At 46.3% G+C, this 27,963-nt stretch overlaps 13 protein-coding genes across 13 annotated transcripts; 7 read left to right on the top strand and 6 right to left on the bottom strand.

The window, feature by feature from the left end:
- Window positions 1–17: 17 nt before the first annotated feature.
- Window positions 18–930, top strand: BO85DRAFT_443595 (18S rRNA methyltransferase BUD23; the record flags this gene model as incomplete). Its single annotated transcript, XM_025658881.1, has 2 exons — window positions 18–40; window positions 114–930. The coding sequence occupies 2 exons, from the start codon at window positions 18–20 to the stop codon at window positions 928–930; spliced, it is 840 nt and encodes a 279-aa protein (XP_025509862.1).
- Window positions 931–1,322: 392 nt separating this feature from the next.
- On the bottom strand, window positions 1,323–3,322 carry BO85DRAFT_454385 (isocitrate dehydrogenase (NAD(+)) IDH1). The gene is made up of 5 exons (XM_025661275.1): window positions 3,168–3,322; window positions 2,865–2,922; window positions 2,715–2,789; window positions 1,743–2,646; window positions 1,323–1,670 (listed from the first exon to the last, which is right to left on the bottom strand). Exons 1-5 carry the CDS (start codon window positions 3,198–3,200, stop codon window positions 1,583–1,585), a joined length of 1,158 nt encoding a protein of 385 aa, XP_025509861.1. The 5' UTR covers window positions 3,201–3,322; the 3' UTR covers window positions 1,323–1,582.
- Window positions 3,323–4,507: 1,185 nt separating this feature from the next.
- BO85DRAFT_385057 (mating alpha-pheromone PpgA) lies at window positions 4,508–4,834 on the top strand (the record flags this gene model as incomplete). Its single annotated transcript, XM_025656574.1, has 1 exon — window positions 4,508–4,834. One exon carries the CDS (start codon window positions 4,508–4,510, stop codon window positions 4,832–4,834), a length of 327 nt encoding a protein of 108 aa, XP_025509860.1.
- An 837-nt stretch (window positions 4,835–5,671) lies between these two features.
- BO85DRAFT_443592 (uncharacterized protein) lies at window positions 5,672–6,481 on the bottom strand (the record flags this gene model as incomplete). Its single annotated transcript, XM_025658880.1, has 1 exon — window positions 5,672–6,481. The coding sequence occupies one exon, from the start codon at window positions 6,479–6,481 to the stop codon at window positions 5,672–5,674; it is 810 nt and encodes a 269-aa protein (XP_025509859.1).
- Window positions 6,482–6,910: 429 nt separating this feature from the next.
- BO85DRAFT_385174 (uncharacterized protein) lies at window positions 6,911–7,513 on the top strand (the record flags this gene model as incomplete). The annotated part of the gene is made up of 3 exons (XM_025656582.1): window positions 6,911–6,950; window positions 7,098–7,151; window positions 7,326–7,513. The coding sequence occupies 3 exons, from the start codon at window positions 6,911–6,913 to the stop codon at window positions 7,511–7,513; spliced, it is 282 nt and encodes a 93-aa protein (XP_025509858.1).
- Window positions 7,514–7,576: 63 nt separating this feature from the next.
- BO85DRAFT_454381 (proteasome core particle subunit alpha 7) lies at window positions 7,577–9,202 on the top strand. The gene is made up of 5 exons (XM_025661274.1): window positions 7,577–7,706; window positions 7,765–7,830; window positions 7,892–8,050; window positions 8,134–8,460; window positions 8,515–9,202. The coding sequence occupies exons 1-5, from the start codon at window positions 7,704–7,706 to the stop codon at window positions 8,851–8,853; spliced, it is 894 nt and encodes a 297-aa protein (XP_025509857.1). The 5' UTR covers window positions 7,577–7,703; the 3' UTR covers window positions 8,854–9,202.
- Window positions 8,983–10,172, bottom strand: BO85DRAFT_211992 (lumazine synthase RIB4). The gene is made up of 3 exons (XM_025654625.1): window positions 9,847–10,172; window positions 9,616–9,781; window positions 8,983–9,530 (listed from the first exon to the last, which is right to left on the bottom strand). The coding sequence occupies exons 1-3, from the start codon at window positions 9,893–9,895 to the stop codon at window positions 9,113–9,115; spliced, it is 633 nt and encodes a 210-aa protein (XP_025509856.1). The 5' UTR covers window positions 9,896–10,172; the 3' UTR covers window positions 8,983–9,112.
- A 200-nt stretch (window positions 10,173–10,372) lies between these two features.
- On the bottom strand, window positions 10,373–13,289 carry gfa1 (glutamine--fructose-6-phosphate transaminase (isomerizing) GFA1). The gene is made up of 7 exons (XM_025661273.1): window positions 13,039–13,289; window positions 12,864–12,971; window positions 12,733–12,803; window positions 12,409–12,640; window positions 10,939–12,332; window positions 10,725–10,886; window positions 10,373–10,670 (listed from the first exon to the last, which is right to left on the bottom strand). The coding sequence occupies exons 2-7, from the start codon at window positions 12,866–12,868 to the stop codon at window positions 10,450–10,452; spliced, it is 2,085 nt and encodes a 694-aa protein (XP_025509855.1). The 5' UTR covers window positions 12,869–12,971; window positions 13,039–13,289; the 3' UTR covers window positions 10,373–10,449.
- A 2,733-nt stretch (window positions 13,290–16,022) lies between these two features.
- On the top strand, window positions 16,023–20,580 carry set1 (histone methyltransferase SET1). The gene is made up of 2 exons (XM_025661272.1): window positions 16,023–20,030; window positions 20,091–20,580. Exons 1-2 carry the CDS (start codon window positions 16,415–16,417, stop codon window positions 20,192–20,194), a joined length of 3,720 nt encoding a protein of 1,239 aa, XP_025509854.1. The 5' UTR covers window positions 16,023–16,414; the 3' UTR covers window positions 20,195–20,580.
- A 31-nt stretch (window positions 20,581–20,611) lies between these two features.
- Window positions 20,612–21,554, bottom strand: BO85DRAFT_212069 (RNA methylation protein TRM112). Its single transcript, XM_025654626.1, has 4 exons — window positions 21,359–21,554; window positions 21,067–21,298; window positions 20,800–20,989; window positions 20,612–20,746 (listed from the first exon to the last, which is right to left on the bottom strand). The coding sequence occupies exons 2-4, from the start codon at window positions 21,250–21,252 to the stop codon at window positions 20,742–20,744; spliced, it is 381 nt and encodes a 126-aa protein (XP_025509853.1). The 5' UTR covers window positions 21,253–21,298; window positions 21,359–21,554; the 3' UTR covers window positions 20,612–20,741.
- Window positions 21,555–21,668: 114 nt separating this feature from the next.
- BO85DRAFT_408856 (small ubiquitin-related modifier domain-containing protein) lies at window positions 21,669–23,257 on the bottom strand. Its single transcript, XM_025657416.1, has one exon. The coding sequence runs from the start codon at window positions 23,043–23,045 to the stop codon at window positions 21,798–21,800; it is 1,248 nt and encodes a 415-aa protein (XP_025509852.1). The 5' UTR covers window positions 23,046–23,257; the 3' UTR covers window positions 21,669–21,797.
- A 109-nt stretch (window positions 23,258–23,366) lies between these two features.
- BO85DRAFT_385144 (U4/U6-U5 snRNP complex subunit LSM6) lies at window positions 23,367–23,758 on the top strand (the record flags this gene model as incomplete). Its single annotated transcript, XM_025656579.1, has 2 exons — window positions 23,367–23,472; window positions 23,625–23,758. 2 exons carry the CDS (start codon window positions 23,367–23,369, stop codon window positions 23,756–23,758), a joined length of 240 nt encoding a protein of 79 aa, XP_025509851.1.
- Window positions 23,759–24,332: 574 nt separating this feature from the next.
- BO85DRAFT_443583 (S-methyl-5-thioribose-1-phosphate isomerase) lies at window positions 24,333–25,533 on the top strand (the record flags this gene model as incomplete). The annotated part of the gene is made up of 2 exons (XM_025658879.1): window positions 24,333–24,853; window positions 24,906–25,533. The coding sequence occupies 2 exons, from the start codon at window positions 24,333–24,335 to the stop codon at window positions 25,531–25,533; spliced, it is 1,149 nt and encodes a 382-aa protein (XP_025509850.1).
- Between the last annotated feature and the right edge of the window lie 2,430 nt (window positions 25,534–27,963).

Below are 27,963 nucleotides of genomic sequence, written 5' to 3'. Positions count from 1 at the left end.
GGGACTTGATCGCAAACATGTCGCGTCCTGAAGATGTCTTGTAGGTGACCCCTTGGTGGATTACGAGGAAATTCAGTAGCCCATTCATCACTAACACGGTGCTACTATCCAAGGCCTCCGGATCTATTCTATGATGATAATGAGTCCCGAAAATATACCACCTCGTCTCGTATCCGTAACATTCAGTCCGACATGACCCATCGGGCACTCGACCTCCTAGACCTGAAGACACCTTCTTTGATCCTTGATCTTGGCTGCGGCTCTGGTCTCTCCGGCGAGATTCTTTCCCAGGTGGCACCCGAAGACGGAGGCCCGCATACCTGGATCGGCATGGACATCTCACCTAGCATGCTCGATGTTGCCCTCCAGCGCGGTGTCGATGGCGATCTCTTCCTGGCTGACATCGGGCAAGGAGTACCGTTCCGGCCAGGAAGTTTCGATGCAGCCATTAGCATCAGTGCTATCCAATGGCTCTGCAATGCGGAGTCTAGTGATGTTAGCCCGGAGTACCGTCTTCGTCGCTTCTTCGAGGGCCTCTATGCTAGCCTGCGGCGTGGTGGTCGCGCAGTTTGCCAATTTTATCCAAAGAACGACGCTCAGCGGAGCATGATCAGTGGGGCTGCCATGAAGGCCGGCTTTGGAGCTGGTATACTGGAGGATGACCCGGGTACTAAGAACAGCAAACTCTACCTCGTGCTCACCGTTGGAGGAGGTGGATTACAAGGTGACATCACCGGTGTTGTTGATGGCATGAACGACGTGGATGTCTTGGACGCCCGGAAAAGGGCTATGGAGCGTGGCAAACAAGCATCATCCCGGAAGGGCGACAAGGCCTGGATTCTACGAAAAAAGGAACAGATGACCCGGAAAGGCAAGGTTGTGAAGGCGAATTCGAAATATACCGGCAGAAAACGACGTCCCGCTTTCTGATTTCTCTTGTACAGCGCGCTCACTATGCCCTTATTATAAATCCCCGGTCACATCCTCACCCCGGTACAGATCGTTCTATCATAGGCGAATTTCCCTGTGCCGGTCAATTACCACTGAAAAGGATCCAGCGTTCCGGTGTCGGCCTTTGCTGGAGAGCTAGAGTAGGGCTCGGCAACCGGTGCGCGGCTATAATTTTCACGTTTGCATACCACTTGAGTTTTCTCCCCTTTGGAGGTTTCTTTGCGCCGTTTCTTTGCCTCTGGGCAAGCCAAGACTATCCCAAGGGAGCTGGCATCCCCGCCAATGTCAGGCCGCTGGAGTTCGTATCTACTGAACACTGGATTCCTCAGTTGTCGTTGGTCTACTGGAATCTTTGCTAAGCAGTCCGGATGTTGAAGAGACACGCTTTCAAATTCAAACGTTTGTGTACAGTTTTACGCGCCCAATAGCACACAATCATGTGTCCGACGCCGCGCGTCGTTGTGTCAGATGGAGTGAATGGGGGTACAAATTATAGAGACAGTCAGAAAGGCCAGAGTTGGTCTACAGATAGAAATAAAAACATTTCACTGGCCTATACAAGCTCTCATCATCATAATTGTAGCAGGTACCACATGCAAGGTGGGAGGTCGGTTTTCAAGTGGGTAATAATTTACAGAGCAGCCTCCATCTTGTCCAGGACTGCCCTGGTGAACTCGTGGGTGGTAGCCTGTCCGCCCATGTCGCGGGTCCTCGTTTTACTAGGGAATTACGCATTAGCGACAGCTCTGAACAAAGCTGGGAATTTTTGGAAATGAAAGTCTGAAACTCACCCCTCACCGATCACATCATAGACGGCCTTGGAGATACGGTTGGCATGGTCGTCCAATCCCAGGTGGCGCAGAAGCATAGATCCAGAAAGGATCATAGCGCTAGGGTTCGCCTGGTCCTTGCCCTTGATGTCAAGACCAACGTGACGGCAGCCTGGCTCGAACACAGCAACGTCACGGCCCATGTTGCAACCAGGGACAACACCAGGTCCACCCACCAGGGCAGACCCAATGTTGGAGAGAATGCCACCGTACAGGTTGGGCATAACCATAACGTCGAACTGCTGAGGGCGAGAAACAGCCTGCATGGAGGCGTTGTCGACGATCATGTCGTTAACCTCCAAAGTCGGGTAGTTCTCGGCGACCTTGTGGAAGGTGCTGCGGAAAAGGCCATCCGCAAGCTTCATGATGTTGGCCTTGTGGATGCAAGTAACCTTCTTGCGGTTGTTGGCAAGAGCGAAACCAAAGGCAAACTTGGCAATGCGCTCGGATTTGGCGCGAGTGATAATCTTCAGGGACTCCACAACACCCTGCACGGACTGGTGTTCGAGACCAGAGTATTCACCTTCGGTGTTCTCACGGATAATGCAAAGATCAACATTCTCGTGACGGGTCTTGTAGCCGGGGATGTTCTTAATGAGGACGATCGAGGCGAAAATATCCAGCTCCTGACGGAGAGCAACGTTGAACGACTGGTGGCCGGAGCGCTCAACTGGGGTGAAGAGGATACCCTTCAGACCCAGCTTGTTACGGCGCAGAGAAGCAATGGACTCCTTGAAAAGTTCTTCCGAGTGCTTGTTACCGGTGTCAACACCGCTAACATCTACCTGCTCCCACTCGATGGGAACATTGTCGGCCTTGAAGATAGTCTTGACCGACTCAGCAACCTCGGCACCGATTCCGTCACCTTTATGAAAGCGAATCACCGAGGCATCAGCAGACTGATCAAGTTAAGGAAGAGGCGGGTGTAGGTACCTGGGATGAGAGTGACGGTGTATTTGCCGCCATACTTGGTGGGCTTGAAGATATCGGACTGAACGCTAGCAAAGGCTGGGGTTATAGAGTCAATAAACCATTATGTCTCTAGCAGGACGGTATTGCACGCGATTAAGAAGGTTGACGCACATCTTGCCGGGATGGAGGAACGGAAGGAAGTCGGCGCCGCAACGCGACGGAGCAAAGACTGCCAAGCATAACCGCGTTAGAGGGAATCGGAAACAACCAAAAACGTAGATCGTCAACGAAAAGGCAATTGAGTAAAGTATATGAGAGTTCGTATTCCAAGTGCGCCCCGGCGTTCCTCTTTAATTCAGCCGGGCGAAAGGATGTAGCGGACGGCGGTGGGAGGGAAGTAAGGGCAAGGATTCGAGCGAAGTCGGGTCGGACAAAGGAATTGATCGGTCAAAAAGCAAGGAACCATCCACTTACCTGCGCGGGTTGCGCCGTCCGCAGAGAGAACATTTTGATGGACAAAGGGGTCGAGAAAAAGGGACAATAAGATTGAACGAACCGAAAAGGAGGAGGAGAGGAGAGGGGACCCAAAAACGTGCGGACGGGAGAGCAAAAAGAGAGAGAGGGAGGAGGGAGGAAAGACAAAGACGGAACCGGAGACGGCGAGAAAAGACCTAAAGCCAGCGATGCACGAGACACCGGAAAAAACGGCGGATCGTCTCGGCATCCACTCAAGAACATGTCGGACAACCAAAACTTACTTACTACTCACGCGGGCCGATCTTATCTCTCTATCACCGCCCCGACCAGCATTTCGACTCAATGGTTCCAGTCTATTATACGTACAAGGATCCTCTGACCTACTGTACATTTCTCACAAGGGAGAACGGATGTACGACCACATGATCTTATTCTTGCTTTTCTCTGTTCATGTCAAAAGGGAAACGTCCCAAGAAAGTACGTAATAATTAAGAAACAGCCAGCAACCACGGCTGACCCGCCACATGCCGGTCCTCGTCGAGGGTCTCAAAACATCCGATTTGCGGAAGTAGAGCGGGTGCTTTGTTCACAACCACCCCATGTTCATCAAGGTCAAAGTACTCAATAGCTTATTGATAGCTGAACCTGGCCATACTTTGTCTTATTGGCAGAACAAGGGAAATTTGATATTTTGACCATCTCATTAGGCCTGAGTGTTATTGACACCCAGTTTTGGAAAGCCTGCGACCTTACTAAATATGAGGTTGTAGAGAGCATCGTGGACGATGGATAAAGAAAGATCTCTGATTCGGACCACTGGGTCTCTCTCTTTCCCCGTCCCTCTCGACCTTACTATAAAGTCTTCTACTTCCTTTCTATTCCTTATTGAAGCCGGTAGCTAACACCAAACGAATAGTCATATTCCAATATTTTGTCTCTATTGGTGGCAATGTCAATTGAACCTCTGGCGCATTTCTCTTGCCTTGCCATTCAATACATGGGAATGTACCCTGTATCTACTTTATTGACTGATGTGTTGCCTCTCCTGGTCAATTGGTGCTTTATTCAGGAGGATGTTGTTGCTCCCTAGTACTTTCTCTTTCCTTGCTCGGGCTCTGGACCCGCTTCAATAGCGATATATTCCATTGATGCATGGCAAGGCAGACTTGACCCAGGGTTTCTGTGTTCTACTAGCAACCTATATAAAGGCTCTGGTTCTTCGTGTTTGGCAGTCTCGGAGAAATACAAACTGTCAAGCCAAAGCTCAAACAGCATTCCCTCAAGTTCAAATTTATCTGACTTTCAGAAAACAAAAACCCCCTCACGTTCCTGCAAAGATGAAGCTCGTCTCTATTGTCCTTGCCGCTCTTGCTGCTACCACTGTGCAGGCTGCTGCCCTGCAGAGATGGTGTCATCTCCCTGGCCAGCCATGCAACATGATCAAGCGTGCGGCTGATGCTAGTGGAGAAGTCAAGCGCTCTGCCGATGCTTTGGCTGAAGCCATTGCAGACGCCTCTCCTGAGACCCTTCAGAGATGGTGTGTCCTGCCTGGTCAGCCCTGCAACAAGATCAAGCGGGCTGTCGAAGCCGGCAGCGAAGTCAAGCGCTCTGCCGATGCCTTTGCGGAGGCTATGGCAGATATCGACGAGTCTGACTTCCAGTAGGCTGGGCCACTGCCTCCAACGAGCCCATGCTTCTCTTTCTCGCCCGTCGCCAGTCTTCCTAGGACTCAACCGACCAGAGTCGGGGTTCGTTATCTTCTTCTTTTACATATTTTTTTCAATTACGTTACTTTCGATCTACGTCATATTCTCTCCCAAAGCTGTTATACTGTGGCCTGGGGCGGTGCTTTGGCTTGAAATCCAAAAAAAGAAAATCCAACATACTACATCCAGGCCGAATTGAAGACCAGCAAACCAAGTGCTGCGTACTGTCTAGTCACTCTTTCTCGCAATATATCAACCGCACCGACTTCCTTGAATTCTGGCAGCTACAACTACCTCTTTGAGTCCTTGCCCTTCGGTTCAAATCTTGAATGAATACCTAACATGGCCCTCGAATGGGTGTGGCGTTCATACCTGGGGAGGAAGAAGGGAGAGATGGTGAATAAAATAAGCTTGGGAGATTGAGGGAGCATAATTTTGTCATGTCTACGAAGTTGTCTGTGGGCTCCCATGGTCATATATTGCTTATTACAAAATACACTACAAAAACCTGTTAACACGTTCTCTCTCCCTCTACAGCTTGTTTAGATTTAGCAGGCTTCTTCCGTAGTTCAAGTCGTTATAAGCACATGCATTCTTTGACGGCATTAGGTAGACCGTCTCCTAGATTTCTATCAATTCAGACGAGAGCCAGGGAAATATAAAGCGATCCAAGCGTAACATTCCATGACATTCACCATGCCGGAAACTCGCAGGCTCGTCATTATGGTAACATTATCTGGGCAATGACTACCACAACCTGGGAATGAACGCCATGGCCATCTTTGTACCCTCGATCTAACGAGGTTGCACTAGGCCACATTGGGGATGACGGTTCATCTCGTCGAATAGACCGTATTGATACTCCACCGAACTTTGCTGTGTAGGTTCCCACCATCTTCGACAGTGAGCATAGTAAACAGGGTCACTTGAAAGCTTATACGGTGATCCGGTTGTTGGTTCAGCCATCAGGTGTGTGGGCTGAGATGAAGGGAGTCCATGCCATTCCCGGGCTATCGCCTCATACCCATTTACCATATAAGGCTCAGCATACTGGTGTCCTTCGTCCCCATTCTCGTTCCTATCAGGCACATCGCACATTTCACGATCACCACCTGTGGCTGCCCAATTCAATGGAGTCGGGGCATGGCCAACAGTGCCGGCTACATTCGAGCTTTCCTGGTCCAGCGATTTAGTTCCGGTGGCGTTGCTAGTTGCTGCATAGCTGTGCTCTGGGGAGATCTGCCACATCTGGATGAGGCGCGATTGTTGTTCTGGCATGGCATGTTCAAAAAGCTCCATTTGCTTGGCCGAGAGTGTTGAAGGGTCCACGTTGTGCTGTCGGAGTGTCTCGTTGATGGTAGCATTGGTGCCGCGGCGATGAACACCTTCGGAGGAACGAGTAGTATTCTGTTGAGCAACATGCGCAGAGTGATGGTAATGTTGTGTGATGCTATATACGATTGGGGATGAGGGAGCAGGACGCTGTACTCCCACGCTCTCTTCGGGTGACAACGGCGTCTCTAAGTTCATCCCCTTGTCGAAGAGTGCTGAGAGATCATTCTGTAATTTCAAATCGCTTTCAGAAGCGGACAATCCGCACTGCATGGTTCTCTTGTCAGAGAGCTTATGATATCAAAAGGTCAAAAGTATCTACCTGGCTACAATAGGGGTTTTCGATGAAAGCAGCAAGTGCATTGGAGATATCTGTAACTTGCCCACAGCATGGGCAGCTATGCAATATAGATGAAGACATATCGTCTATGTATCTTGGGAGTGCAAATGGATGGCAAATGATGCACGCTTGACCTTCTCCTTCTTGGTGTTCTCGAAATTAAAGGGCGGGCGGCAAAGTGGAGGGGAATTGAATATTGAAGCCCTAGACAGCTCCAGGTCCAGTTTAGGATACAACACTCTAGCTGAAGGGAAGCAAGCAGAAGGAAAGGAGATATTTGCTCAGTAGGTAGGAAGATTAAATAGAAAACATCAAGCAATGTGGTGGGGAGGCGCTGGTCAAATGTAAACCGATACATGTCGATGCCCGAAACAGACACATGGTTGGGCATTTATAATGAAGGTCAGAAGGACCAGTACCTTATTCATGCAGCCTTACAAGATCTTGTTCACAGAACGTAGAATATACCTACCTACCGAGTGAAAGTCGCGTGGCTGTTCACCCACCGGATGCTGGCTATGTACTGATGGAACCATCCATGTCATTCAGAAGATGGTCATTATAAGGCCGACAGGGGAAAGCCGGCGGGGATGGAAACCAGTAGTGCATGCTAACCCACATGCATAGAATTACATACGGTTATTTGCATACCGTATCCCCTAGAACATATAGTATTGGTCAGGTGACAAAACTTTACAGGCGTTGATATCTTAAGCCCAATCAAATGTGGCGCACAATATGTGCAATAAGTAGCTTGCCTTTTCGAGTAGAAGTAAGCAGTATGCTATATTACAAGATGTATAAAGATGATGCAACGAGACTTATTATCCCTTATCGCAACCCGGCGGAGTGGGGCCAGCAAAGCTGCAGGGATCGCATCACATGACAGCGTCGGGCTTGGTAAAAGCGGCAAGACACTAGCCTATACCAGGAAGGGGATGATGTACTCAGCTGTTCGTGCTTAGGCAGGCATTGCTAACTACGCGTACCTTAGCTACCTACCTTACCCGAGTGATCACATTGCTAACTGCCCCGTTGCCTGTGCTCAATCTTTCAAGTGTCTCCAGTAACTCAACATCTTGGCCTTATCGACATTCTCAATCCTTCTAATTCTACTCCATCCCTTGAATCTGTGTCAAACAACCCTCACCAGCCATGGTTCGTTCCTCAACCCCCAAGTCGACGTTCCTCCGTGACTGATTATCTCATTACCTAGACTTCCATTGGCACTGGGTACGATCTCTCCAACTCAGTCTTCTCCCCAGATGGCCGCAACTTTCAGGTATCCATTCGCCTTTCTCCATCTTCATAGCAAACGCGGCTCTGTTGACCATTCAAAATAGGTAGAATATGCCGTTAAAGCGGTAGAAAATGGAGGGACAGCCATTGGTATCAGGTGCAAAGATGGTGTCGTGCTCGCAGTGGAGAAAATCATTACCAGCAAGCTCCTGAAGCCTGGCGCCAATAAGAGAATAGCTACGGTTGATCGTCACGTTGGCATTGTAAGGATCCAAGCTGAGTCCAGAACAGTGGGCGTCTACGCTGATTAGGAGTCTGTCGCGCTAATACGTTGCTTCCATGGCAGGTTTCCGCCGGTCTGGTGCCGGACGGGCGACATTTCGTTTCTCGGGCTCGTGATGAAGCTTCATCATGGAGAAGTGTTTACAAAGGGCCAATTCCAACTTCTGCGCTATCCAACCGCCTTGGGAGCTACGTGCAAGCTTACACACTCTACTCTAGTGTCAGGCCTTTCGGCGTGACTGCTATTGTCGGAGGCTGGGACTCCGAAGCCGAGCTTGCTGTCGACGGTCAGGTTGGAAGTGGGCCCAAGTCGGGTTCTGGCGGTAAAGTCGAGGGCGCCAGAACTGGAGGTCCAGGTCTATATATGATTGAGCCAAGCGGCCTGTACTGGGTATGCTCCTGTAATTTCCAAAGGTGCTTTTAGACGATGCTAACGCTATCGAAGGGTTATTATGGCGCCGCCACCGGGAAAGGGAGACAAGCAGCCAAGGCTGAGCTTGAGAAACTCGACCTGAGCTCCGGCACACTGAGCCTTCTCGATGGAGTGAAGGAAGCGGCTCGAATTATCTATGTCGCCCATGAAGACAGTAAAGACAAGGACTTCGAACTGGAAATGACCTGGATTAGTTCATTAGACGGTCCGACGAAGGGAAGGCACGAGGAGGTACCGAAAGAACTCCGTGAGGAGGCAGAGCGGGCAGCAAAGAGAGCTCTGGAGGGAGACGATGAGGAAGAAGACGCAACAAAGGGTGACTCAAACGAGAACGAGCGGATGGAGGAGTGAACTTTACAGTCCGAACCCTACACCTGAGACTCTGTCAAAGAGTTATTCATCTCGTTACTTTTGTGAACCTCATATCCTGATGCACGGTAAACGAATGTATGTTACATGGCAATTGTGCCTTAAGACCGCCAATCAAGGTTCCTGATATTCAACGTATACAATTGATGATTTCTCCTTTGTAGAGGATGATTGATTACCCTAAATCAACGGCAGAATAACTCAAAACGAAACAAGAGATCGTTGCCTTGCCGAAGGTCCACTAAACAATTTTACCCTCAGCCCAGTCTCTTTTCTTTGCTCCAAGTTCCACTGCAGCATTACCCCAGTCCTCTCCGTGATTGTGCATTCCCTTTGTGCCCAAGCCGGCTCTTTCCAAGCCTTGCTCTTCAGTCAAGACAGTAAGCACGCCAAAGATAACCGGCAGTCCCGTATCAAGCTGCACGCGCATCAATCCATGAGTGACGGCATCCGCGATATATTCAAAATGCATAGTCTCTCCTTTAATCAGCACTCCAACGGCAATGATGGCATCGAAAGGTCTAGGTGCATCGGGCGATGGCGACTGCGGAGACGCCTTAGTGAGGTCCGCCGTAGAGGAAGACAGCAAATCGGTGGCACTGATGCCTTGCGCCGAGGCTGAGCCTTTGGCAGCTTCAATCTGCGAAGCCGCATATAACCTGACAGCGTAAATCGTCAGCACCAGTCTCCGAACTCTCTAATAAAATGCCCGAGAAAGAAAAGACTCGATGACAATGGCCTTACTTCTGCACGGCAAAGGGCAACTCATAACTGCCTGGAACAGTGTGGACCGTTATGTTATTCTCAGCAACTCCAGCTGCAAGGAGGCTCCGCTTGGCCCCATCCACGAGAGGACCAATTATGCCCATATTCCACCTCGCATGGACAATGGCGATTCGTAGCCCAGTTCCTAAGGAAAACAAAATTTAGCAGACGGATCATTAGTCGTACGATCAACCTGAAAGACGTCATTACCATCATAGGTCTGCGCAGCGCCCGGGCCTTTCAGAGACAGAGAAGTCATCGCGTTCGAATTCTTGTATGGGATTTCCAAATATAGGGTCTCGATGGACTATTGTCGTCGAATTGAAGGAAGGTGCTGTTCGAGGAAACTGATGAGACAGACAAACAACGTGCAACATATATGTGCGAGTTCCCACGCAAAGTGGGGGATCGGAAGTGTACCCCGCTGGGTCAAGGGGTAATGATCCCTTGAGCTAGATATCTCGTTAGCAATATTTACTGATGTAATAAAACATCCCTCAGATCCCCCACTCTCAACCCACGGAATTCCAGGTTACTTTACTGCCTTCGGCTTGACATGTACAAGTCTAGTTCACTACTAGACACACTACTGGCTGCTACAGTTTGCCATGCGACGAGCTGGCCGGACACACCTCAAACCGACGGATACAACGGAAGCAGAAACCAAACGGAAACGGCAACTAAGAGAGATATGGGCAAAAACTACCAATACTGCAAAGTTTACATGTTACCATCATTAATTTAAAAACCCTATGCATTAATTGAAAGTTCCCACTCTCGTGTCCACAATCTATCGTTTTTCTCCATCGCCCTCTATTCAACAGTAACCGACTTAGCGAGGTTACGGGGGAAATCGACGTTGAGACCCTCTCCCACTGCAAGCCAGTACGAGATAAGCTGCAATGGGATAACGTTCAAAAGTCCTTGAAGGCAATCGACCGTCTTCGGGACCTCAATCTTTTCTGTTTGAGCGGCAGAGAATTCTGGGTCATCATAGTTGCAGATCACGATAGGACGGCCTCCTCGTGCAATGACTGTTGGATGGTTAGAAAATAAAGCTTGCGAATGTGAGCGGAGGATTAACTAACCTTGCTGATAAGCATTCAGTGACTTCGAGAAAATATTATCCCTCGTAAGGATCATGATGATGGGCAGGTTCTCATCCACAAGGGCAAGAACGCCGTGTTTCAGTTCGCCGGACATAACAGCCTCACAGTGGAGGTAGGAGATCTCCTTGATCTTAAGGGCACCTATAAAATCATGTTAATGAGGAGTGATGACAAGAAAGATCGACCTGCTAACCTTCAAGGGCCGTGGGGAACTGGCCACCTCTGCCCAGCAGCAGCAAGCTCTTCTGATCCTTGAAGAACTTTGCGCACATCTGCTTGATGGGCTCATTAAGCTTCAGGATCTCTCTGAATTGCTCTGATACCTTGGCCAAACCCTCCATGATTTCCTCGCGTCTCTTCTGCTTGGAAGCCCTATCCTCGCTAAGTGAGAGTGCAAACATAACCATGGCCACGAACTGCGATGTGTATGCCTTCGTAGAAGCGACACCGATCTCTGGCCCAGCATTGATGTGCACACCGCAGTGAGTCAGGAGGGAGATGGAGGAGCCGACAACGTTAACAATACCAACAGTCAAGGCACCGCGCTCGAGACAATAGCGCAAGGCCATCAGGGAATCGGCTGTCTCTCCCGACTGGGAAACGAAAACACATGTGTCGTCACGGAAGACAGGTGCCTGTCTGTCCAGGAAGTCCGAGGCAAGTTCAACCGAGATAGGTATCTCAGTAAGCTCCTCGAAAACACCACGCACGGCCATGCATGAGTGGTAGCTGGTTCCACAAGCCACAAAGATAATTCTTCTGCACCGACGGATGGTGGAAATATACTGCCGGAGACCGCCCAGTGTGACTTGCTTGTTTGCGACATCCAGTCGACCGCGCATAGTGTTGACCACGGATTCGGGCTGCTCAAAGATCTCCTTCTGCATAAAGTGATCAAAGTTACCCTTCATAATTTCCTGGAGCTCAAGTTCAATGGTCTGAATGGCGCGGACATTAGACGTGCCATCATCCTTGGTCAAACGGTGGATGTTCAGCTGTCCCTCATGGATATGAGCAATGTCATCGTCTTCAAGGTAAAGGACCTTCTTGGTGTGCTCAACGATCGCCGATGGGTCTGATGACAAGAAGAATTCGGCTGGCTGAGGAACGCCGTCATCGGAAAGGAAAGCGCGGGACTGAGACCGGTGCAGGAGTGACTTGTCAGGAGGTGCAAGCAGTCCAGTAGCAGATTTCTTGATGGCAACGTTTTGAGAAGCCTGCTCTGCTGGAAGGGGACCATCCTCGGAGTATTCCACATCAACGAAGTCCACCTTCATCTTCCTCGAAGTTCGCACACCGATAACAAGCGGGGAACCTTTACGGGCCGCAATAACTTCATGAGGATAGTGCACAGACTTGATGAGGAGACCGAAAGCGCCTTCGAGTTCTTTGACAACAGCCTTGGCCAATACCGTGAAGTCAATGTCTGGCTGCTGATCATAAAGATACTTCGTAAGCTTGGCAATGCATTCAGTGTCTGTCTCGGTCTCGAAGCGGAATCCCTTGCTCTCCAGCAAGGCCTTCAATTCTTTGTAGTTGGTAATGATACCATTGTGAACAACAGCAAACTCCCAGTTGGCGTCAGATCTGGGTTATGGCCATATGTTAGTCTCATGTTTCCTTAGCCTAAGCCAATCGGCGGGCATAATTTCAGTAAACCAACCTGTGAGGGTGACAGTTCCGGCGAGACGGAGTACCATGAGTGGCCCAGCGTGTGTGAGCAATACCAGCATGGGACTCAAAGGTCTTGGTGAAATCGGGCTTGGACTCTTCAATGAGTTCCTTCAACTTAGCGACCTTGCCAACTTCCTTGAAGGCACAGACTTCCTTCTTCTTGTCGCCATCGACTGCGAGACCGGCTGAATCATAACCGCGGTATTCAAGTCTCGAAAGACCTACGCAATGTCAGGATACAAGATATATTGGTAGAAGTTCGGGGAGCGATTTGAGACATGACGGAGGCTCGCACGACGGAGAGGGGACCAACCGTTAAGTATAGTATCAAGAATGAACCTGCGGTCTCTTTCGACAAGGTAGTTGATGTAGCCGAAAATGCCACTTGAGAGTTTGTATTAGACATCAGAATATACGAGAATTGAGCTCTGGAGCCGGACATACCACATGTTTGCTTATTTTTATCGTGATTACTCGGAGACGTAAGGGAGAGTAGGGGGTCGTTTGCCGCTCCAAGAAGACGACACTATGTCTAGATATCGAGAAGTTCACCTAAGGAGGTCCATGTTAATCAAGACACCAACAACGAACATTGCGTTCGGAAATGAATTCGACTTACTGCTTATGAGAAGGGGTGATGAACAGGGGTGTAAGTATGAAGGTGGGTTGAGAGAAGGAGGAATCAGGAGGAAAAGACACGGAGAGGTTGAGGAGGTGGTTCACTGGGATCAACAAACAATTGGGAGGGTAGAAAGGAGGGGGAGCTGTTATGTTTTATGTGGTGAGATTGACCCACCTTGGCACACACAGACCAGGGAAGCTGCTATAGGCACTCTCAGCCATTCATCAAATGAGGTAGCAGCCAATAAGCCCACCCTGCGCCTCACACAATCGACTGGTATGTTTCACCCGTGACCTGAGTCAGGCCAGGACCATCCGCATCCAAGGTAGCGATAGAGTATTATTGTACTAGCTTGTACGGATTGCTCAGTAGATACCGAAGTAAGATACTCACCCCCACCTGCATGGTCAGAATAACGCTCCACTTTTAACTATTATTAGTCAAGTTAGGCAAATTCTTTCCCTGACGCCATGGATCTGGTTCGAATGCTGAGACGGAGTATATGATCTAGGGAACTTCTAAACATAGGTTTCTAATAATAAATTCAGCGCTAGGTAATAAATATACTATCACTTCGCCCTCCCTCGCGATGGTCGTGGTGATCTGCTTGAGAGATAGGTATGTACTCCTACAATTGGAAAATGCAACACATCAAGTTGTAAGCAGCAGGTGAAATCAGGTGGAGCACTCATGTCGGTAGTACGTAGTTATGTATGTTATGTATGTACATGTCCTGGGACAAAGAACCTGGCAGGTAGAGAGACCCTAGATCGTGAGGGAGCCCCTCTTTGTTCTTGAGTCGTATCCCACAGTAGATTTTGCCTCTGGTGTAAACTTGCCCATGGAAACCGAGATAATTGAGTGGGAAAAGGGGGAGGGGTAATTGTCGCGATGTGTTTTAAAAGGGGCCACCGTGCGTATCCCCTGGGTACTTCATCTGACCCATGGGGAACTGAACCAAAAACTCGAGGCTCCCCTTTCCTAAGCCGATTACTAAATAGTAGCGGTTCACCAAACAAGATCCTTCCGGAGCCGCCAAGCTCTCTTGTCTACGTAGGTTGGGCATTTAAATATCTTTCTAGTATGGCATGGATGGTATGTAAAGTAAAGCATGGGGTTTATTCATTATATATGTGACAGGCCATTCATCCAACGGGACCTGGAATACGTGTCTCCCGTACCGGAATTGGTTTTTGGCTGATACTAAAAACACTTTCGCAGATGCAGAATACCTACTTACCGAGCATGCGGGCACACCGCCGACTGGGTGGCAAAGACAAAGAAGTGGCCTACATGCAATACTCCATATATCTTTCATGATTCGTATCCGGATTCCAGGAAGTAAGGAGTAGATACACGGGCTACGTTACTGTATAAGTAGTCAAAGCTTAATGTTTATTATGCTTCTTTCTGTTGTTGCACGGTATAAGACTCTGCATACCCGACAACATTCATAGGTTTCTCAGCGTATCTGTGGTTTTACATATGGAGTACCGCACACATCGTCGCCAATAGTCAGCTTTGCTGTGCGATGGATCCCGATACGGAGTAGAAGCCCCACAGCTCAAGGCTGTAGGTTTTTTTAGCTCTCATCGGCCTCGGAGGCTGATGTTTTAACTTCTTACTGGTAATTTGCATGTGTACGGTTTGTTTTCCCTCTCCGTGGTTCTCGCATTACTTGAATCGGGGCATAGATATCTGCCCCATCCAAAAGCAAGTATGTACGATGCGTAGCTTGGGAATTTTATTGCATAATCATATTCATACATGACGTAGGGTCGCCCTTGTTATAAGCATGGAAATGGATGATACTCAACACAGGCAGACAATAATTTGCTCCTATGTTAGTGTTTAATTTTTGCCCGTGAACGACTGTAGGTGTCTTGTCACTGCCGAAAAGAAGGTAACAGGCTTATATATCTTCTATCACACCATATCGGTTTGACCACTTATCCTACCTCAGGTCAGGAGGCTATTGAAAGTCGATGAAGTAACACTCTGCGTGATACTTTAAAGCCCAAGCCCACTATCCCGCAGGGGTGACAGTCCAACTTTGCCGTCTCATCAGTATATGCAAGCTGTTACATATCGGAAGGGTTTCGGTTTTACAAGAACATTGGACGTGAAGCTCAGGTCCGAGTCCTCTCAACTACTACCACCGCTCCTTATTCAATCTTCACCACATAGGTATAAGTTAACTTAATGCATATAGCATTAGTCATACAAACTGGATGTTTTCCATACTACCCGGTCTCTCCAGAGGATGCTAAATAAGTACAAGTATATTGGAATGACGCCCACGATTGCATCGCAGCAAAAGAGTACCATGACTGCGAACAGTCATGTTAATCAATCTTAAACGCCAGGACTTTCTTCTTCCTGGAGTGCCATGCAGAGCCCTGGCATCGAGATGCACTGCTGACTATGCATGAATTTGTTTGCTTCGTTAGGTCAAAATCTGCATCCTTCCCGCCCGTTGGGTTGTCGTTGTCGATGTCGTTCGCAAAATGAAGTCAGGTTACCACAGCACGTAACACTCATCATACGCTAGATGATCAAAGGATATTATCGGCTCAGGACTAGCGTAGGAGTTGACATTTCCACATAACGTTTGACGAAGTCCTGGCTTGGAAACCTCCAGGGTAGTAGAAAGGAGTAGTTAATGGTCCTTAGGTGACAAAGTATGGTGGATGGATTTTCTACCTATCGCTCCGTCCTCCGCACCCCTACTGTACGTTGTTTTGAGAGCAGAAACGGCAAGAAAAGATAAGTCTACGTCGAGCCGCGGGAGATGCCTATAACTTCGCAGACGTTATGGCAATGTGCAGTACTTCTCTGCCCCTTCGTTTTGCGCCTTTCCAGTTCGTGCATTACGTCTTCTTCCCTAGCCGACAGCCCGTGTTTGTTGAGCCATCCATCGTAATCGCACATGGATTGTTACGCTCCCCGCCACCTTGCAAGCCGATTCCTGCCATGAATCGCTCTCTCCGCGCGCTTTTCCAGTCGCGTTGGTAGGGGCTCACCAGAACGGGGAAAATCAGATTGTTTAGTCCCTTAATCAGTACACCCTCTCTCTGCTTTCTTTCCCTACCTTCGTCCTTCGATTTTACCCTCTTTAATTTTACTTTTTCTACCCCAGGAGTTGTAAACCCACCCCTTCTGTTACCCTCCTTTCCTTTAACTCCGCCCGAGCCTGCTTCTGTCAATTCTACCCGCTCTCTCCAGACTTTATTGATTTACTTTTCTCGCGTTACCGCCTTGTGCCCAGGATATTTCCTGCCAATAAATCCGTGCACCGAGTATTATACAACTACCAAGGATGCTACCTGTTGGTTGGAGCTATCGTGGTCTTGGCTTGTAGCCACCTCTCAACATGTCGCGCTCCTCAGCAGGATTTGCAGACTTCTTCCCAACCGCACCGTCCGTCCTCCAGCAAAAGCGCAAGACCATCCGGGAGCGGCCTCGCTCCGAGGCCCATCCGGAACACGACCATAGCGATGAAGGGCGTGCGCTTCCTGAAGAGCCCAAGGCAATCCTTGAGTTGACACCGGGTCTTTACGCGGAGGAACAGAATTTGCCGACTGTCAAAGGTGATGGACTTGCAAGTTCTGACAGTGTGAGCGTTTCGGCTGCCCGCCCATCGACACATACGCATAGCACGGCATATGGGAATGAAGCGCGTCTCGATACGCTTACGCCACTCACTAATGCGGAGTCGTCGCCCGCTCAGAGGCTCAGTCCATCTCACATAAGGATAGCCAACGGGATCGAAGATAGTTCAGGTACCATGAAGACCGACGACATAAAGCCCGCCATGACGCCCCTGCAAACCCCACCAACACCCCGATCGCAGAGTCGCACTTCTGGAAACGTGAGGGGCTGGAAGTTAGTCTATGACCCAGATTCAGAGAAGCGGATATCATCGAAGGAGAAGCGAAGGAAAGCGCGATATGTGGATATAGTGCCTAATGGGCAAGATGATCGACCAGCAGACCCTCGTTTAAAGATATCCAATTATTCGCGAGGTGGTGGCTGCAAGCAGAAGACCAAGTTTCGGCCAGCTCCTTACTCATTGAAACACTGGTCATACGACGCTTCGACAACTATTGGCCCTGGACCTCCGGTACAGATAGTGGTCACCGGGTTCGATCCATTGACCCCAATCGCCCCAATAAATGCTTTGTTCTCGAGTTTCGGGGAGATTGCTGAAATCAACAACCGCACCGATCCAATAACCGGTAGATTTTTGGGGATATGTTCAGTCAAATATAAAGATAGCGCATCTTTCAGAGGAGGCGGGCCCGTTCTCGCGGCGAACGCAGCCAGGCGAGCCTATTATGAGTGCAAAAAAGAGCAACGGATTGGAACGCGCAGAATCAGAGTCGAGCTAGACCGGGATGGTATCGTCTCGGCAAAGATAGTAACAAGGGCAGTCGACTCTCAGAGGATGGGGGACAGGAACAACCTTCTGAGTGCAGAGGAACCTAAAACAGGCGTCTCGGCAAAGAATAATGAGCCTCCACCGACGGCTCCCAAGGGCCCTTCTGGAAGATCCCAAATGCGCCCTACGGTCCCAGTTCCGGAAGGCCCGAGGGCAAGCTTTCTGAAGCCTGTTGTACCATCACTGGTGGAAGAAATACCTATACTGAGTCAGATCAAGCGTGACCCATATATATTCATCGCACACTGTTACGTACCGGTCCTCAGTACCACCGTTCCGCATCTGAAGAAAAGGCTCAAACTATTCGATTGGAAAGACATACGTTGCGATAAGACAGGGTACTACATTGTGTTTGAGAATTCAAGGCGCGGCGAAGAAGAAACCGAAAGATGCTACAAGATGTGCCATATGAAACCTTTGTTCACATACATTATGAACATGGAGAGTCAGCCCTATGGGAATCCTAATTACGAACGAAGTCCAAGTCCCCAGAGACTGCAGGCCGAACAGCGAGAGCGAGCCGAAAAGGACAGGGTGAAAAGGGAAGCAGAGTTGGACATCGAAGAAGAGAAAAGACAACGTGCCCTGGATCTGGACCCTTGCAGAGAGGTGGTGGCGATAATAATACGGGACCTACGAGACAAATTACTTGAAGATGTGAAATCTCGAATTGCAGCACCGGCCTTGTATGACTACCTGGATCCAGTTCGACATGCTACAAAGAGGGAGAGGCTGGGAATTCCTGAACCGGAGGGGGCTAAAAGGCCTATGTTCCGCATCGACCTCGACAGTTCAGCTGGCACACCTGACTCACGCTCTGACTTGTCAACCAGTAGGAATCCTTTGGGTTCGTCTGGTCTGAATATACTTGCTCTTCCACGGATCAGAAAGGCACATCGACTAGATCGCACGAACGCTGCGTTCTTGGATGAAAGAAGAAAACAGCCCTTACGAAAGAAGGAAGTAAGACCACTTTACCATCGTCTCCAGCAACTACACGATGTGGACGATTCAGACGATGAGCAAAGGACACCCTTTACCAGAGACACTGAAGATTTAGACAGTCGTGCCCCGAGCCGGATGAGTTCTGAGACCTCGGATTCAGAGGAAGACTCGGATCGGATCGGTTCTGAAACGTTGGAAGTTCCTGTTGCCGAAAGGCAGACCGATAGTGATAGGTCTCACGATATAGACATCACGAGAGATGATGAATCTGGAGTTTCGCCAAGCGAGGCTCCCGAGCAGGTCCCTGACCGACTCCAATCTTCATCACGCAAAAGAAAGGTGGATGATGACCGAGCAAAGGCACGGAAGAAACAGAAAGGAGGCGACGAATGCTTCGATATGGATGATGCGGCAGGATCTGGGGAGGACCAAGACATGGCATGCTCCCCATCTCGGTCAGATACCATCCAGGATGTCATCGCAGCGGCAGGTGAACCATCTGTAACTGGCACGGATTCCTTGGTCTCCCATGGTCAATTGGCAGGGCATGGTCAGAAAGATGATGCAGTGGCACTCATGGACTCATGGGGTGCTGATGTTGAGTACAAAGGTCTCGGCAAAGACCATCGCCATCTTGTATCCCAAGTTGGTAGTTTTGAGCATGGCAAGCAGACTGAAGAGCCTAGAACGGAGATTGAATGGCGAGTATCGAATGACGAGCCTCGCTCAACGGTCGATGACGACGAATCGATTGTGCTGGATCTCGACGGTTGGCAGAATTTGGTCAAGGATGAAGAGGATCTTTGCTTTCTTCGTGATGTCTTACGAGAATTCTCGAGATCTAATGTTGGCAACCTTTCAGCTTGGGCTTGGAGACAAAAGGAGATTAAGGCACTTAATCGCCCTGAAGAGTCTGGTCCGGTACGCGAGGAGACCGTCATTCCCGGTTACTACGTTTCAAACACGACTGGGGCAGCAAGAACTGAAGGAAGAAAACGGATCTTGGAGTCGGAGAAATCGAAATATCTGCCGCACAGGATCAAAGTTCAAAAGGCCCGTGAAGAGCGAGAAGCTAGGGCGAAGAGCGATCCACATGCTGTTGCTGCAGAAGCCGCAAGGATTGCTGCAGCAAAAACGATTTCGAAGTCCACTTCCCGTTCAACAAGGGTTAACAATCGCCGCCTCATTGCTGATATCAACGCTCAAAAGCAGGCTCTTCCAACTCAGAGCGGCGATGGAGATGTTCTCCGGTTCAACCAGTTGAAGAAACGGAAGAAGCCAGTTCGTTTTGCTCGATCCGCCATCCATAATTGGGGCCTCTATGCAGAAGAGAACATATCTGCGAACGATATGATCATTGAATATGTGGGTGAGAAGGTCCGGCAGCAGGTTGCTGACATGAGAGAACGGCGTTACCTGAAAAGCGGAATCGGTAGTAGTTACCTTTTTCGTATCGATGAAAACACAGTTATAGATGCGACAAAGAGGGGTGGTATTGCCAGGTTTATCAACCACAGCTGTACGCCGAATTGCACGGCCAAAATAATAAAGGTCGATGGCAGCAAGCGAATCGTCATCTATGCCTTACGAGACATCGAAAGGGGTAAGTGGGCATGGCATGTATTGGTCAAATTGAAAAGATACTAACATACTCCATAAACAGACGAAGAGCTGACATATGACTACAAATTTGAGAGAGAGTGGGATAGCGATGACAGAATCCCGTGCCTCTGTGGTTCGACCGGGTGTAAAGGTTTTCTCAACTAAGGCTTCCACTGAGGTCCCGGAATCCATGTCAAAAGAACTTCCTCCCACTACTCTTTGTCTCTCACTCTCTCCCTCTCACTCTCTCCCTCCCCCACACAAACACTCTCGCTCTCTCCCTCCCTCTCTTACTCTCTTACTCTCTCTCCTCCTCTCCCGTTCCATACCCAGCCACTCAAATCTCGATACCTTCCTCAATCTTGGTCTGCAATTCCATCTATAGATAGATGCATTAGTCTGATGGCGTTCATTTGGAATTGGTCGAGAGAAGGACCAGCATCCGGCTGGTAGGATTGTATTTTATAACAACGAAGTGCGTATCTCATGATATGAGTTGACCGGCTGCAAGGCATTCGTGGGACTCCATGTCCCAAATTAACTTGCGATCCTTTATTTACGTAGAGTTGACAGCCGGTTGGCAGTTTTGGTAGATGCAAAGCCGACTGACGGAAGGTCACAAATATTTTTGTCAAAAAGAGACCAACAGATTCCTGGACAGGCATCTCGGGTTCCAGTGACTGGACTCACTTGAACTCACACCTTCGTATATTTAGACTGCGCGGGGTCAGCAAAGTCAAGGACAAGTTTAACGGAAAGGAATATCAGACCTAAATGACTGGGGAGAAGAAAGTTAGCGATTCCTTCCTTGATCATATATTCATGGCCGCAATTTCCGCAACACAATCTTCCTTCAACAACCTGTGTTTCTAACAAGAGCCTGTGGAGTTCCTTTAGAAGCTGCTCATCTTTAAGCGCATCACCTTCCGGCTTAGTGTCTGGGATTTTGGGAAAACCGAGCTATTTCCGGGTGAGTTCAAACAGTCTATAAAGCAGCATATGGCATGATTTGCATTGGACCAGGAATGTACACGCACCTCATTTGCCATGACTCGCAGCGCTTCCCAATCAATCCGAGGAATAATATTGAGTATGAACTCTGGCTGGAACTCCAGTTCCTGCAATTCTAATTCAGCATCTCGAAAATGCAGCGGATATGATGCTGCTGCTGTTTTGCACCCCTTCACAGCACAGGTCAGGAAGTTGACAGTGATGAGCTTCATTTCGAGTAGAGGTATTAACCCAGAATGAAGAAAGTGGGCGACGGTTCTACATTTTCCTTCAGAGTTCGCTTTGGATATATTGGGTGGGAAATTTTTAGTGTCTTACGTTATCGGTAATTTTCATACTTTGGCTGCCGTTTCTCAAGCCCCAGCGAAATTTAGATTAACATACTACGAATCAGGGGGTAGTTACTAGACAAGCACATGCCTCTGAAGAAATCAAAGATTTGAAGATGAAATAAATCAGACTTGAGAACAACGTCAGCTGTCTTCAACGGCGCAGAGAATCACTGGTATGGTATGATGCCGTGAAATCATGTTTCATATGGGGTAATGAAACCCTCCTACCCCGCTCATTCCTGGGATGATATCAGGTAAGATAGAACTCAATTTAGGTATCAAACTGTAGAGATTTTGAGAAATCTAAGACCACTGCAAATTCCGATTTGACTGATATAATTTAGGCTAGTACAAATTGTTTATTATATATGTGAACAGCTTTTTAGACATATTCGTGATATTTTGCCTACATCTCTGTAACTCGTTCACTTGATTATAACCTCCACAAGATCGCTGTCCATGAGCTCGTAGTCTGCAAGATAAGCATTATCATCTAAGCGGTCACCGTCAAATACAAGTTGTATATCACGGGTTGCGGGTATCTGCCTAGCAACACGGAAGGTCGCAACTAGCTCTGATACCTGCATCTCCAGGTTCAGCTCTACCTTCAAATCACCAAACCCGGGACACTTTAATAGTATCCTGTCTGGGGACGAAGTTGCTCCATTCCAGCTCGTATATTCCGGACTGGACTTGGCGTCAGTCACAGTCTGTGAGTGTGAAAGATCAGCGTTGAGAAGGTCTTCTGTAGAAGCTTCCATATGAACTTGTATATCCTCCACATCTAAGTAGAACGTGTCATGTCCGTTGAAATTACCGCTTTTTGCATGGATTCCCAGGCTTCGGCATGTAGTAACATCAAACAGTCTCTTACCCTTCCAGGTCAGGAAGACCGATTCTTGCATTTCTTTGGTGAATTTCTGGCGATTACACCATGCTAGACGGACATCCTTTAGGGGTTGGTTCATTTTTCGGCGGACAATCAATGGTTTGGTATTTGGGATTTTTGAGGTAATGAGGATCTGAACTATTGCTTGATTATGGGCAAGACTGTGATTATGGGGTCTGCCAGTCTCATCAACTTCTCGAGCATTTTGGAAACGTGACTGCTGCACGGAAGCAATCTTGTTCTCTTTGACTGCTTTTGTAACTTCTGAATGTGCACGGATTGCCCCAACTTGAGTAAGCTCCACATCAGGTAGTGACTCACAACATTGGTCGTCAGTCTCTGTTGTAATTCCAACTGTGATACCACGGGTTGAGACTCCCGCGGATGGACCACAACTATCGCCATTGTTGTTGGTCTCTTGTAAGTGCTCACAAGAAGCATTATAATCCAATGGTTGTTCCGCATTGTGTAGTGCTTCATTGTGAGTGAGGGCCCCTAATGAACTTTCTGCGGAGGGCTGTCTGCAGGAGAGACGTCGACGTTTAGAGTTTGTGTGCTCTGATTCCTGCTCTGATTCCTGCTTTGGTTCCTGCTCTGGTTCCTGCTCTGGTTCCTCCTTTTGTTCCTCCTTTGGTTCCTGCACTACAGACAGTCGGCTAGCACGAGCTTTCCGGTTGGCAGTGATAATGTCATTATAGACTTGACCAGCATGACGGTAGAAATTCGGGTCTGTTCCCTCATCTCCCCTGCTTGCCCATGAAGGCTTTTTGAAAAACGAACGCATTTGAGTCGGACGTGGTGAAAGGTATTGATGAATGCAAATTCGGATATCGCAATGGAAATAAAATGAATCCGAATAGTTGACCAGATGCAGTCATACAGAATACTTGATACAACAGTACTCAATGTTACAGTGTTACAGCTTACGGAGAGGCACGTGTTTCATGACCCCAGCCTTCGTCTAACCCCTTTCGGGCTAAGACTGATGATAACCCCCAATCACTACTAAATCAGTGAAATTGCCGATTACGATCACCTAGCGCCTGTTGAGCATTTCCAGCCCTTATTCAAAGCTTAGAGATAGGAAGAGAGAAAGGACAGCAAAATGGAGAACGGTGCCTCATCTGATGGCAAGGATCCCTCAGCTTTTCTGGGTGAAATCATTGGCGCCCCAGTTACTGTTAAATTGAACTCTGGCGTTGTCTATAAAGGTGAACAATCATCTTCTGCTTTGTTCTACCTACCGTTTCTGCCAAAATCGAGTCTTTCTCCCCTGGTACAGGAGAAGAGTACGATTCTTATGGGGGACAGGAGATATATACAAACGAAGAATAGGAATATTAAACGCTAACGAACTCTTCAGGGGAACTTCAATCGGTAGATGGCTATATGAATATCGCTCTGGAGAAATCTGAGGAGTTTGTTAATGGAAATCTGTCCCGCAGTTACGGGGATGCCTTCATTCGCGGAAATAACGGTTTGTTATGTCACACCTAAGGAGATGAACATGTCTAACTATTTCTCTTTGACTCTCATAGTGCTGTATATATCCGCGCATTAATACTATGAATTTCTATTAGCGACTCTTTTCTATCAATTGGATGACCAGCGCAGATAGTCAATCCAAGTGGTTTTTGTTTGAGCCTCTGAACGAGGGTTTCCAGCAGCGGAAACAATCTCTTATTTTAAGACCCATGTCAAATAAAAGGATAGTTGTACTTTAGAATCTGCACTGCTTCCATTGCGCAAACCAGGAATCGCTCATGGAGGGGTAACCGTCTGACTAGAGGCTGCTTCATAAGGTACGGCAGTGACCTAGGCACTGTGCCCCACCTAACGGTTAAAAGTGCGATTCTGGATTGAGTGCTGTGTTACAGACCAGCAAATTAGGCTCCGAGTTTCAAATTTTCTAATCATCCAGCCAACGTCACATTCGATCTTACTTCTATCTTTTCGTACTCGGTCTTGCAGAGCTTACTTTCTGCTTAATTTTTAAAAGTGTGCCCTCGCAAGGAACGAACAGCGTCCAGAAGTCTTGAATCAATTCGCCTCTTTTGAATTGAACAGAATCATGACTTTACAGGCAATCAGATATAACGAGGGCAATCTGTCCATCATAGATCAACTGCAGCTTCCATATGTGGAACAATACATAACGATAAAATCAAGTGAAGAAGCATGGCACGCAATAAAAGATATGCGTGTAAGAGGAGCACCCGCTATTGCCATTGTAGCGGCCCTCGCTCTTGCATCTGAACTTCATGGCCTTATGGCATGCAATGGCATTCCCTCAGAAGCCCCAGAGGTTCAGGCTTTCATTATGGACAAGCTAGATTATCTTGTGAGCAGCAGACCCACGGCAGTAAATCTGGCCGATGCTGCTCGGAAGCTTAGGGCCGTGGCGAGTGATCATACACAAAGGCCTGGATCGACTGGGCGCAGCGTCGCTACTGCTCTGATACAAGCAGCAGAGGAAATGCTGGTGAAGGATATTGAGGACAACAAAAACATAGGAAAGCATGGTGCCCAATGGATCATGGCCAATGCCGTGGGCAAGCCGAAGGCTACTGTTCTCACACATTGCAATACGGGGTAAGTACGACCAAGCTCAACTGCAGGTGATTCGATCCTAACCCGCCGTCAGCTCCCTTGCAACATCAGGTTACGGCACTGCGCTCGGAGTTATCCGCGCCCTTGCGTCTACAGACAATCTGAACCGTGCTTACTGCACCGAGACACGACCCTACAATCAAGGATCTCGGTTGACTGCGTTCGAATTGGTCCACGACCGTCTCCCCGCCACCCTCATAACAGACTCTATGGCCGCTGCTCTACTTGCGAAGTCTGGTACTCAGGTAGATGCCATCGTAGTAGGAGCGGATAGGGTGGCTGCGAACGGAGATACGGCGAATAAAATTGGCACTTATGGCCTCGCTGTGCTTGCAAGGTATCACGGTGTGAAGTTCCTCGTGGCCGCACCGCTTACTACAATTGATCTGGCCACCCCGTCCGGTCATGAAATCATAATCGAGGAACGTGCGGCCTCCGAAGTCACAACTGTCAGAGGACCGCGTGCCAACAAATCTACCAATGGTATTGAATTAGAAACTGTGCGCATAGCCGCCGATGGCATCGATGTCTGGAACCCGGCCTTTGATGTCACACCGTCCACACTTATTGACGGTATCATCACAGAGAAGGGCGTGGCAGAGAAGGACGCCGATGGCCAGTTTCACTTGGAGGACTTGTTTCGCAACTCCTCCTCAACATGAGCTTGTGTCGATGTCACCTCGTCTTGATTATAGCATTGCCCATTCGTCTGCTCGGTTTCTGGGTGCTTTTCAAACGCGTTCAATAACTCCTCTATTTTGTTTTCCAGGTTGTCCAAATGATTTTCCAGCGCCAGAGCTGTCATTTCGCCACTGGGACCATCCTGTTAGGTGAAAACAAGGGTTCGTTGTCTTGAGGCATACCTTGTAATATCCTTGAAAGCCTGTTACTAGTGATCAGCATCTTCGTGTTGAATATAGCAATACCAAGGCGCTCAAAACGTATGTATCCATTGAACTGCGATTACTGGTCATGCTGGGATCAACTTACTTGGGCGATGGTATCATTATGTTGGTTACTAGAAGGCATGGCTGCTGTGCGGGTATCTTGGTGGGTGATAGCTCAATAATTTGAAGGCCGACAAGAACTTGGGTGCTAGTCTAGAGTATATAATAATGTTCTGCCAGTCAATTCCGCCATGTTTGTCCTAACTCCATTTCAGCAGCCTTCTAGATTAGGACAGCAATGGTCATATGACTTTGCATACCGCCTCTGCAGTCTTGTAAAGGCAGCTCTGTAGAGTCTGTATATATAATATACAATGACCCACGTATGGTTCCTGGATGGAGATTCTCAGATTATATTGAGTTCGGTATTGTTTCTCATAGAAAAGATCATTATGATCGGAAGTTTGTCAGGAAGAAAAGCCCTGCAGGCCCTGGCAATTATGACAACCTGAAGACTACTACAATAATAAATTCTAAAATAAGTTAATAATTTTTTATATTTTTTAATTAATAAATTTATTATTACTCTAGGGACAATCTATTCAGAATTAACTAAATTATTATATATATAAATTATAGAATTTATTATTAATGTGATAGAATAACCTAGCTATCGGGGCCTTGGGCATCGAAATGATGTATTACAGTGGTTATAAAAGTTATAAGATTATTAATAATAGTTCTATATCTTCCTGATATCTATAAGATATTAATTTTTTATAATAAGTTACTGATTTTTTAAGAATTGATTTATTTTATAGATATAGGCCATCTTTATTATTATTAAATTAATTTATTATATTTAATAATTAATTTCTTATTTAATCAACAGGTTTTTTATCCTGATAAGTAGATTTTATTATATTTTAATTTTTCTTATTTCAATTATTTAAGGAAGATAGCACCTCTTAAATATAATAAAAAAATATTTAATAATTATATTAATTTTAAATTATTATTAAATACAGTTCCTACTACTGAGGAAATCTAATAGTTAAAAATTATATTTATTAATTAAAATAGATTATTAATTTATAAAGGAGAATAGTCTATTTCTAAAAAAATAATTTTCTAGATAAAATATCTTCTAAATACTATTAATTTTTTTTACATTAGAAAAAAATAAGAAAAAGATTAAATTAAAAATATTTTTTATTTTATTTTAAATTTTAATCTTTAAAAATATTAAGAATAGATTACTGATCTAAAATATATATTTTAAAGAATTTAAGAAATATTTATTAAAGAAATATAAGATTTTTATTATTATTAATTATATAAATCTAGTATACAGGCAGAGATGATATTATTTTATTAATAATAAAAATTTAAGAGTAAAATAATTTTTTAAAAAATTATAATCTTAATTTAAGAATTAGATTCTTACTTTAATTTATAATATTATTATTTTTTAATTAAATATTATAATCTAATTTAAATAAACTTATTAATAATATAGTTAAAATCTGAAAGAGTTTTATATTTATTTTAATATTTTAAAATAATATTTTTTTATTAAACTAAGAAAGAAAAAATTTTATTTTATTTTATTAAATTATTATCTGATTTTAATTATTATATATAAAAATATATTTCTTATCTACCAGAGAAATAAGATGAAATAATAATTATTATTATTTATTATTATAAATTTATAAAATAATAAAAGAAAATATAAATAAAATAATAATTAATTTATTAATTATAAATTATATAAGCACTTCTAAAGTTATACTAATTAATTAATTAAAAAAGATATATTAAATTATAAAAAGAATTTTATTAAAAAAATAATAATTAATTTATAATATTATATATATAAAATAATACCCAACATCTTGCAAACTGATATTTTATTAAAAATAAAAAAATTTAATTTATTAAAATTTATTAATATTTATCAGATTCTAAGAGAAAAGTGAAAAAGTTAAAATAAATTTTATAATTTTAATTTTTTTATTTAAAGTAAAGATTATTTATTATTTTTATATTTTTATTTATATTTAAAATAATCTTAGAATCTTTACGGATCGAGACAGTTATATAGAAATAAATATTACTAATTATTAATTTATTAAGATTTATAATTTCTAATATATTTTAATTACTCTATCTAGAATTAAAGCTATTAATTAAATTCTTATT

The sequence above is a fragment of the Aspergillus piperis genome (genome assembly GCF_003184755.1).
Source record: "Aspergillus piperis CBS 112811 unplaced genomic scaffold BO85scaffold_37, whole genome shotgun sequence".
Taxonomy (NCBI): Eukaryota; Fungi; Ascomycota; class Eurotiomycetes; order Eurotiales; family Aspergillaceae; genus Aspergillus; species Aspergillus piperis.
Note: the sequence above shows the minus strand (reverse complement) of the source record. Positions and strands in the feature narration are given on the sequence as shown.

Coding starts and splice junctions, on each gene's coding strand:
- BO85DRAFT_454381 (XM_025661274.1), top strand. Junction 8,051..8,133: donor TTGATCGTCACGTTGGCATT/GTAAGGATCCAA, acceptor CTTCCATGGCAG/GTTTCCGCCGGTCTGGTGCC. Junction 8,461..8,514: donor AGCCAAGCGGCCTGTACTGG/GTATGCTCCTGT, acceptor ACGCTATCGAAG/GGTTATTATGGCGCCGCCAC.
- BO85DRAFT_454385 (XM_025661275.1), bottom strand. CDS start 3,200: ATGTTCTCTCTGCGGACGGCGCAACCCGCGCAG. Junction 2,923..3,167: donor GGACGGCGCAACCCGCGCAG/GTAAGTGGATGG, acceptor TATGCTTGGCAG/TCTTTGCTCCGTCGCGTTGC. Junction 2,647..2,714: donor CACCGTCACTCTCATCCCAG/GTACCTACACCC, acceptor GCTTTCATAAAG/GTGACGGAATCGGTGCCGAG.
- BO85DRAFT_212069 (XM_025654626.1), bottom strand. CDS start 21,252: ATGAAGCTCATCACTGTCAACTTCCTGACCTGTGCTGTGAAGGGGTGC. Junction 20,990..21,066: donor TGCGAGTCATGGCAAATGAG/GTGCGTGTACAT, acceptor ACCCGGAAATAG/CTCGGTTTTCCCAAAATCCC.
- BO85DRAFT_408856 (XM_025657416.1), bottom strand. CDS start 23,045: ATGCGTTCGTTTTTCAAAAAGCCTTCATGGGCAAGCAGGGGAGATGAG.
- set1 (XM_025661272.1), top strand. CDS start 16,415: ATGTCGCGCTCCTCAGCAGGATTTGCAGACTTCTTCCCAACCGCACCG. Junction 20,031..20,090: donor CTTACGAGACATCGAAAGGG/GTAAGTGGGCAT, acceptor CTCCATAAACAG/ACGAAGAGCTGACATATGAC.
- BO85DRAFT_211992 (XM_025654625.1), bottom strand. CDS start 9,895: ATGACTTCTCTGTCTCTGAAAGGCCCGGGCGCTGCGCAGACCTATGAT. Junction 9,782..9,846: donor CGCTGCGCAGACCTATGATG/GTAATGACGTCT, acceptor TGTTTTCCTTAG/GAACTGGGCTACGAATCGCC. Junction 9,531..9,615: donor TTGCCCTTTGCCGTGCAGAA/GTAAGGCCATTG, acceptor TTACGCTGTCAG/GTTATATGCGGCTTCGCAGA.
- gfa1 (XM_025661273.1), bottom strand. Junction 10,887..10,938: donor GTTCCCCACGGCCCTTGAAG/GTTAGCAGGTCG, acceptor ATGATTTTATAG/GTGCCCTTAAGATCAAGGAG. Junction 10,671..10,724: donor ACTGAATGCTTATCAGCAAG/GTTAGTTAATCC, acceptor ACCATCCAACAG/TCATTGCACGAGGAGGCCGT.